Source organism: Etheostoma spectabile, chromosome 22 (genome assembly GCF_008692095.1).
Source record: "Etheostoma spectabile isolate EspeVRDwgs_2016 chromosome 22, UIUC_Espe_1.0, whole genome shotgun sequence".
In the NCBI taxonomy this organism is placed as follows: Eukaryota; Metazoa; Chordata; class Actinopteri; order Perciformes; family Percidae; genus Etheostoma; species Etheostoma spectabile.
This window is the reverse complement of record NC_045754.1, coordinates 22,644,316-22,653,870: the sequence shown is the minus strand read 5'-3', so window position 1 is coordinate 22,653,870 and position 9,555 is coordinate 22,644,316. Positions and strand designations below refer to the sequence as shown.

At 43.3% G+C, this 9,555-nt stretch overlaps 1 protein-coding gene across 2 annotated transcripts in view; it reads left to right on the top strand.

Annotated features, from left to right (window-relative positions):
- Positions 1-9,555, top strand: part of tgfbr1b (transforming growth factor, beta receptor 1 b) — a 58,791-nt gene that overhangs the window by 16,766 nt on the left and 32,470 nt on the right. For both annotated transcript variants that reach the window (XM_032503956.1, XM_032503955.1), the window contains exon 3: positions 3,746-4,006. In XM_032503956.1, the coding sequence (XP_032359847.1) occupies positions 3,746-4,006 (261 nt within the window). The remainder of the gene's footprint in view (positions 1-3,745; positions 4,007-9,555) is intronic.

Sequence of the window (9,555 nt, the reverse complement as noted above, 5' to 3'; positions counted from 1 at the left end):
AGATTATGACTGTGTCAGATAAAAGTAAGAGCCTTGCAGTGGGAGGTGGTCAAATATGTTGACAGGTTATTACAGGGAACATCCCACGGATTAGAAAGTAGCCTACATTTGAGAAACGAACACAAGGAGGCGAACCTAGCTTAGTTTAACAAGGTAAAGGAGAACGCCAAGCCCCCCTCCCCAGAACAGAAGCTAACCCAAGTCCAAGGCATGACTGTATGGATACGCAGGGCCAGCAGCATGATGGAGACTACAGCAGGACAGAGGACACTACAGGTTGCACTACAGGCGACCTGATGGCTGGGTAGTAAATACACAGGAACACCAAAAGAGGGGGGAGGGGGGTTAATATGGGGATTAATACTGGAATATGGGGCGGGGAGCGGGGGAACGGGGACGTGTGGATTAATATGGGGATTAATACTGGCCTGGGGGGGTTAATATGGGGATTATACTGGGATGGGGGTTTAATAGTGGATTATTACTGGGATGGGGGTTAATATGGGGATCAATACTGGGATGGGGGGTTAATATGGGGATTAAACTGGGACGGGGGGTTAATATGTTGATTAATACTGGGAATGGGGGTAGGGTTAATATTGATTGACACTGGGATGGGGGTTTAATATGGGGATTAATACTGGGATGGGGGGTTAATATGGGGATTAACACTGGGAGGGGGTATAGTGATTGACACTGGGAAAAAGGGGGTTAATATGGGGATAACACTGGGATAAAGGGGGTTATAGGGGATCAATACTGGGATGGGGGGGTTAATATGTTGATTAATACTGGGACGGGGGGTTTAAATGTGGATTAATACTGGGATGGGGGGTTAATATGGGGATTAATACTGGGACGGGGGGGTTATATGTGATTGACACTGGGTATAAAGGGGGTTAATATGGGGATTAACACTGGGTATAAAGGGGGTTAATATGGGGAATTAACACTGGATAAAGGGGGTTAATATGGGATTAATTGGGATGGGGGTGGTAATATTTGGATTAATATGGGGATGGGGGTTAAATAGTGGATTAATACTGGGATGGGGGTTAATATGGGGATATAACACTGGAATGGTGGTTAATATGGGGATCAATACTGGGATGGGGGATTAATACTGGGCTATGGGTGGTTTAATATGTGGATTAACACTGGGCTATGGTGGGTTAATATGAGGATTAATACTGGGATATGGGGGTTAATATGTGGATTAACACTGGGCTATGGTGGGTTAATATGAGGATTAATACTGGGATATGGGGGTTAATATGTGGATAACAATGGGCTATGGTGGGTTAATATGTGGATTATACTGGGTATGGGGTTAATACGGGGATTATACTAGGGATGGGGGGGTTAATATTGTAATTATATGGGATTGGGGGTTAATTGTGGATTAATACTGGGATATGGGGTAATACGGGGATTAATACTGGGATGGGGGGGTAATATTGTAATTAATACTGGGATATGGGGGTTAATATGTGGATTAATACTGGGATATGGGGTTAATACGGGGATTAATACTGGGATGGGGGGTTAATATTGTAATTAATACTGGGATATGGGGGTAATAGGGGTTATGTGATAATACTGGGATAGGGGTATACGGGGATTAATACGGATGGGGGGTTAATATTGTATTAATACTGGGAGTAGGGGGTTAATATGTGGATTAATACTGGGATATGGGGTTAATACGGGGATTAATACTGGGATGGAGGGGTTAATTCTGGGATGGTGGTTAAAATGGGGATCCCTTTATTTCCATGACTATTTCCATTGTAGATTATCACTGAAGGCATGAGAACTATGAATGAACACATGTGGAATTATGTACTAAACTAAGAAGTAGAAATAACTGAAAACATGTCTTATATTCTAGTTTCTTCAAAGTTTCATTGTCCTGTTGTAAAATAAATGATGGTCCTACTAAACAGTTTATACAAAACAAAACTCCTATTAAACACATGATAGAGGTAATAAAGCTCCTCTAATAGAGGTAAATAAGACCCTCTCTAATAGAGGTAAAAAAATAAAGACCCTCCTCTAATAGAAGGTAAATAAAGACCCTCCTCTAATAGAAGGTAAATAAAGACCCTCCTCTAATAGAAGGTAAATAAAGACCCTCCTCTAATAGAAGGTAAATAAAGACCCTCCTCTAATAGAAGGTAAATAAAGACCCTCCTCTAATAGAAGGTAAATAAAGACCCTCCTCTAATAGAAGGTAAATAAAGACCCTCCTCTAATAGAAGGTAAATAAAGACCCTCCTCTAATAGAAGGAAATAAGACCCCCTCAATAGAAGGTAATAAAGACCCTCCTTCTAATAGAAGGTAAATAAAGACCTCTAATAGAAGGTGAAATAAAAAAGACCTCTCAATAGAGGTAAATAAGAGACCCTCTCTAATAGAAGGTAAATAAAGACCTCCTCTAATAGAAGGTAAATAAATAAAGGCCCTCCTCTAATAGAAGGTAAATAAAGCCCCTCTCCAATAGAAGGTAAATAAAGACCCTCCTAATGAAGGTAAATAAAGACCTCTCATCATAGAAGGGTAAAGACCCTCCTTAATAGAAGGTAAATAAAGACCCTCCTCTAATAGAAGGTAAATAAAGACCCTCTCTAATAAGAAGGTACTAAAGACCTCCCATAATAGAAGGTAAAATCCTCTATAGAAGGTAAAATAAAGACCTCCCTCTAATAGAAGGTAAATAAAGACCCTCCTCTAAAAAATAAAGAAAGGTAAATAAAGACCCTCCTCTAATAGAAGGTAAATAAAGACCCTCCTCTATAGAAGGGTAAATAAGACCTCTCTAATAGAAGGTAAATAAAGACCCTCCTCTAATAGAAGGTAAATAAAGACCCTCCTCTAATAGAAGGTAAATAAAGGCCCCAGCTTTTATTTGAGGAATTACGGTATGTACTGGTGTTTGTTGAATACATTGTGAATACATATTTCTAAAGTTGTTTGATGTTTTTCTTGACTTATTGTTACACAATACTTTTTCTGACTTCATCGAATCCCCCGACTCATAACCCATGTTACAAAAAAGACTAATCTAATAAAAACTAAACTAAAACTAAGCATCTTCTAAATAAACTAGCAAATCCACTTATTAAAGTAATTAAAACTAATTGTACTTAATTTGAAAACAAAAAGTCAATACAAAATAAAAATAAGTATCTAATGAAAAATGCTAAACTATAATAACTTTGGTTTGGTCCTGCCAGTTTGTTTTGTTTGTCATTGTCAAAACATCGTGGCAGAGAATCGTGTTATCAATTCTAAGCTACAAAGCGTGATTCATATTTCCCCGAATCATGCAGGCCTACTCCAGCGTACTACCAGATGTCCTAGCTTTGCTATTCCTTGGTTCCTTTTACAAAATATATATTTATTGGAAGGTACGCAATGCTTCTTTTATAGATATTTTTTATAGTGGAAATGAATGTGTGTACATTAAACAAATATTAATTGTATCTTTCAGGTTGAATCATATTGTCATATTGTTATGACTCATTTCAACATCACATGGAATCGCTGCCTATCAACATGCGTGTCCTCGTTCCCTCCCGGTCATTACTGTCTGTCGGTCCTGCTAATCTGCTGAGTCATCGTCTGCTCCCAGCTCCGGCTCTCTCATACGTTGGCGTCTTGGTCTAATCTGACATTGTAAACCCACAGGTCAGATCTTAACTAATGTCCTGTGTGTGTGTCTGTCCCCCATGTGTCCTGCAGAACCCACAGTGAAGACCCCTCCTCTGGGCCCTGTGGCTCTGGCAGCGGTGATTGCGGGCCCCGTGTGTGTGTTCTGCCTGCTGCTTGTCCTGGCCTTCTATGTCTGCCACAGCCACAGGGGTCTGGGGGCCGGCGGGGCAGGGGCCCACCACCACCGGGTGCCCAACGAAGAGGACCCCTCCATGGACCACCCCTTTATTACCGTGGGAACAACGCTGAAGGACCTCATCTATGACATGACCACCTCGGGCTCTGGATCAGGTATGACGCTCTGCACACTGTCCCCGGCCTTCAGCTGCATCACAGACCCATGTCCACTGCTGTAAAGGGTTCAAGTCTGCATGAGAAGGGCACATCATGGACATGATGTCCATTCAGGTCTGCAAGGGTTACACACGTTATCAGACTGTAAAGCAGTAAAGTTTGGCTCTGTATGAAGTCCCCAGTAGATTCAGAAGCTGTGAGATGACCAAGCATTGCCTGAGCTTCAAACAGGAAACCTAGTTATAGAAATGGTTGATCTTGTCAAAGTGAATATCTGCTCCGTTAGGTACCATGGCGACAGAATGGGAGGAAGCAGACACTTTGATAAACTGAATAAGTTCTTTGAGTAAAGTAACATTCACACATTTGGAGGATGAGAAGATGTATACCACTATGGTGTCAGGTTTATGTCATATCTCCTGAGCGCGATGAAACATTTTCAAATTTCAAGCAAATTATATAATATCAGACGTGCCGGTAGTACCCTTTGCACACTAATTCAATAATTGAGAGTTGCATAGGCGTATCTGAGCAACAGAACGGATGAGAGACACTTATACAGTACATTCCTTTATTTACAGTGATGTCTTGTGCCACATCATTAATAAAGACAGAAAAACAGCTGTTTGGCTGGTATTTCTCCGGGCTTCCTGTATCCTAGCAATCAACCAAGGTAAACTAAGGAGGTGTGTAACTACACACACACTGCATGATCGCCATAAACGCGCTCCTCTCTGTGGAGACTGGCACCTCAAACACACGAAGCAAAGACTTGAATTCAGTTTTCTAGATATTTACTAGGGGTGATCCGAGTATCCGGCTGAAACGAGTATCCGGTACGGATAAAGCACTTTTGCCGAGTACAAGTATCATACGAGTAATATGAGTCAATATCCGTGCTCGGATTGAATACAACTCCTCAACTGGCCGCGCAGCGTTCTGTGATAATCACAGCGCCCCCCCGCCTACAAACCCGCTCGTATCAATCACACACACACAGAACAAGGAGAAATGCGCTCCCTCTCTCTCTCTCTCTATCTCTCTATCTCTCTCTCTATCTCTCTCGCTCGCTCCCGCTACTTCATGGCAATCTGTCCTGCGATCTGTCCGTTAACGTTTAGTTTCTTCAGTTTGTTTTAACTTCGGTTTTGTATTCCTTACATAGTAACCAGTAGATTTCTGGTAACGTGGGTTTTGTATTCCTTACATAGTACCAGTAGATTTCTGGTGAACGTGGGGTTTGTGTCCTTACTAGTAACCAGTAGATTTCTGGTGAACGTGGGGTTTGTAGTCCTTACATAGTAACCAGTAGATTTCGGTGAACGTGGGTTTTGTAGTCCTACTAGTAACCAGTAGATATCTGGTGATGTGGGGTTTGTAGTCCTTACTAGTACCGTAGATTTCTGGTGAACGTGGTTTGTAGTCCTTACATAGTAACCAGTAGATTTCTGGTGAACGTGGGTTTTGTAGTCCTACATAGTAACCAGTGATTTCTGGTGAACGTGGGGTTTGTAGTCCTTACATAGTAACCAGTAGATTTCTGGTGACGTGGGTTTTGAGTCCTTATATAGTAACCAGTAGATTCTGGTGAATGTGGGGTTTGTGTCCTTACATAGTAACCGTAGATTTCTGGTGAACGTGGGGTTTGTAGTCCTTACATAGTAACCAGTAGATTTTCTGGTGAACGGTTTGTAGTCCTTACATAGTAACCAGAGATTTCTGGTGAACGTGGTTTGTAGTCCTTACTAGTAACCAGTAGATATCTGGTGAATGGTGGGTTTGTAGTCCTTACATAGTAACCAGTAGATTTCTGGTGATGTGGGGTTTGTAGTCCTTACATAGTAACCAGTAGATTTCTGGTGAACTTGGGGTTTGTAGTCCTTACACAGAACCAGTAATTTCTGGTAACTGGGTTTGTTCCTTACTATACCCATAGTTTCTGGTGAACGTGGGGTTTGTAGTCCTTACATATAACCAGTAGATTTCGGTGAACTGGGGTTTGTAGTCCTACATAGTCCGTAGATTTCTGGTGAACGTGGGGTTTGTAGTCCTACATAGTAACCAGTAGATTTCTGGTGAACGGTGGTTTGAGTCCTTACATAGTAACCATGATTTTTGGCTCATGGGGTTTCAGACGTGCTGCTTGGTTTAAATGCAACTCCCGTTCGTCTCTGCCATCGGAGATTTTTTTTTTTTTACTGTCAGCTGCCCCCCGCCCCCTCTCTCTTGTCTCTTCTCTCACCACACACACACACCACCACCACACACCACACACACACCCACACACACACACACACACACCACACACAACACGGTGTGGAATAAAAAATAAAAAAAGAATCCCCCCCAAAAATCACACTGATCAAAAAAAAATAAAAAGTTAAAAAAGAAAGTTATGAGTATGAAACCTTGTTCTACATTTTCCTTCATAATTGCAACTGCATGGTTTGTATTCACTGTTGCAAACGTTCTGTATAAGTTTGTTTGTTACCATGAACAAACCATTGATCTAGCTCAATCCCCATCCATCCATCTTCATCCGCTTTTCCGGTTCGGGTCTTGGGCAGCAGCTCCAGTAGGGGACCCCAAACTTCCCTTTCCCGAGCCACATCAACCAGCTCCGACTGGGGATCCCGAGGTTTCCCAGCCAGGTTGGAGATATATCTCCCACCAATTCCTGGGTCTTCCCGAGGCCTCCTCCCAGCTGGACGTGCCTGGAACACCTCCCAGGGAGGCGCCCAGGAGCATCCTCACCAGATGCCCGAACCACCTCAACTGCTCTTTCAACGCGAAGAGCAGCGGCTCTACTCCGAGCTCCTCTCGGATGACTGAGCTTCTCACCCTATCTCTAAGGGAGACACCAGCCCCCCTCCTGAGGAAACCCATTTCGGCCCTTGTACCCTGATCTCGTTCTTTCGGTCATGACCCAGCCTTCATGACCATAGGTGAGGGTAGGACAAAAATGCCCGGTAGATCGAGAGCTTTGCCTTCTGGCTCAGCTCTCTTTTCGTCACAACGCGATAAACAGAATGTAATACCACGCACGCGCTCCGATTCTCCGACCAATCTCACGCTCCATGGTCTCCTCCCGCAAACAAGACCCCAAGGTACTTAAACTCCTTCACTTGGGTAAGGACTCACTCCCCACCCGGAGAAAGCCCTCCACGGTTTCCTGCTGAGAACCATGGCCTCAGATTTAGAGCTGAAGCTTGATGCTGTCATGTAAATAGTTCAAATCAGCAATAAATATAACTATTTTTGATCAACTCATATCAATTGCATGCTTAAATTAACATACCGGTAAAAGCCCGCACATTTCAAGAGAACCTGACCCACTTCCTGGTTAAATATGACCACTTCCGGTTTAGGCCCCGCCCACTCCGAGTACGGATCTGGATACGATATCATGTGGTAAACAGATACGATACAGATAATGCTGTACTCGCTCATCCCTAATATTTACACCGTATTGTACGAAATGTGTGTGTGTGTGTGTGTGTGTGTGTGTGTGTGTGTGTGTGTGTGAGAGCTCTTTTAATGATTTTTGTGTGTGTGTCATATAACACCGAGCTTAAAGTATTCGGGCCTGGTGCCGGATCTCTGGGCTACGACTTTTTTAGAAAAATAAATAAATTAAAAAGTCCACACGGGATTTGTTTTTAATGCGCTAGGTTTAATAAATTATCGAACTTCTACCTACCAATGAAACGAGTTCTATCAAATTAGGGCGGGTCCTTGCCAAAATGCGAGAGCGCGGTGTGTGTGTGTGTGGTCTTCGTGGTAACGCGGTTAAAAAATGTAGATACAGCTTTAGTTGAGAAAGGAGTTCAAAACTAATGTCAACATGCACAGAATCCTGAATGTACTAATTTGCTTTTTTGATGATGATCTGGTCAAAGTAACAACACATCTAGAAAATTTTGTTTTCACAATGATTTAATGTAGGATTATATTATTGCAATATGAAAATCTACGTTGACTCTTAATTTAGTATATGGCTGGAAGAAGTAAAAATGTATCCAAAACTTTACTTCTTGATAATTGTGTAAACGATTTAACTGTTTTGCCAGTTAAATTAACTTTAATGAGTGCATATCAAAATATTACACTGTGGACACCCCCCCAAAGAAAAAGTTTCAGGCTCAGGATTTTTTTAAATAAATAAGACATTCAGCATAAATTATAAAGTAATAGTTAAGAGCAGTTAGTGTCCAGGTATGAATGTGAGTAGATTAATAATGACTTAATTGCACAGCTTCTCCTCCTTCCTGTTCTGTCCTCTTTACGCTAAGCAGCCTTCCGCTGAACAGGCTGCTGATGATGGTGTGTGTGTGGGGGGGGCGTTGTCAATAATGTCCATCAGTTTGTCCAGTGTCCTCCTCTCTGAGTCCAGCTTTATGCCGACCACAGAGCCGGCCCGCTTGATCAGTTTACCCAGCATGGAGGTGTTCTTCTTGGATATGCTAGTGATCCAGCAGCCAGACTAACCTAGTGATCCAGCAGCCAGACTAACCTAGTGATCCAGCAGCCAGACTAACCTAGTGATCCAGCAGCCAGACTAACCTAGTGATCCAGCAGCCAGACTAACCTAGTGATCCAGCAGCCAGACTAACCTAGTGATCCAGCAGCCACCAGACTAACATAGCCGTAATTTTTAAATCAATTATTTAAGCCGAAAATACTTACATTTCTGGGTCTCTCTGGTCAATGCGGCAGCCATTGTTGCCTGTTGCACCATGTATATCTCTACCCCTCGGTTTCAAGTAAGCTCACATTCTCCCTTGATTTTTTTCATTCACTGTCTATGGTTCCAAGGGCCATGTACCCCTTACCCCTCGATCAAAAAAATGATTGGGACAGCACTAGGTTTCACGTGAACGCACAAGACATAGGGGTAAGGGGTAGGGGTAAGATAGAGAAATGAGATTCAGCCTAAGCTAGTGATCCAGACTAACCTGGTGATCAAGCAGCCACCAGGGGGTATTGTAGTGTCAGGGGGGAGGTGGGTAGAGGGGGGTATTGTGGTGTCAGGGGGGAGGGGTGTAGAGGGGTCTATTGTGGTGTTGGGGGAGATTTGTGTAGAGGGAAGAAGGAGAGATGGCTGCGGTGGGGGTGGAGGGGACAAGGGCTGGTTAAACCTGTTGAAGAAGTCATTCAGTACCTTCTCCATTATGCCCCCTGTAGTTCTGGTCTTTGTGTTGTGACCTGTAATGGTCCTCACACCTTCTCAGACCTCCCTCATGTTGTTCACCCACAGCTTCTGGTCCACCTTTCTCCTGTAGCTGTCCTCAGCTTCTTCAGTCTTAATGGGGGAGACTACGTCTGCAAAGAAGTTCAGGTAGTCTGTCAGACAATGTGTCATCCCCTCTATGTCCTCACCATGTGGGTTGATCAGCACATCCCAGACTGTGGTGTAACAGTTTCTCAGGGCACTGTCCATCTCAGGGGACCACCTCCTGCTGGTGCGAGTTGTCACAGACTGTTTTTGGAAATCAGACTTCCCCATTGGGGGGAGGGGAGCCGCTCTGTATGCATCCCTCACATTA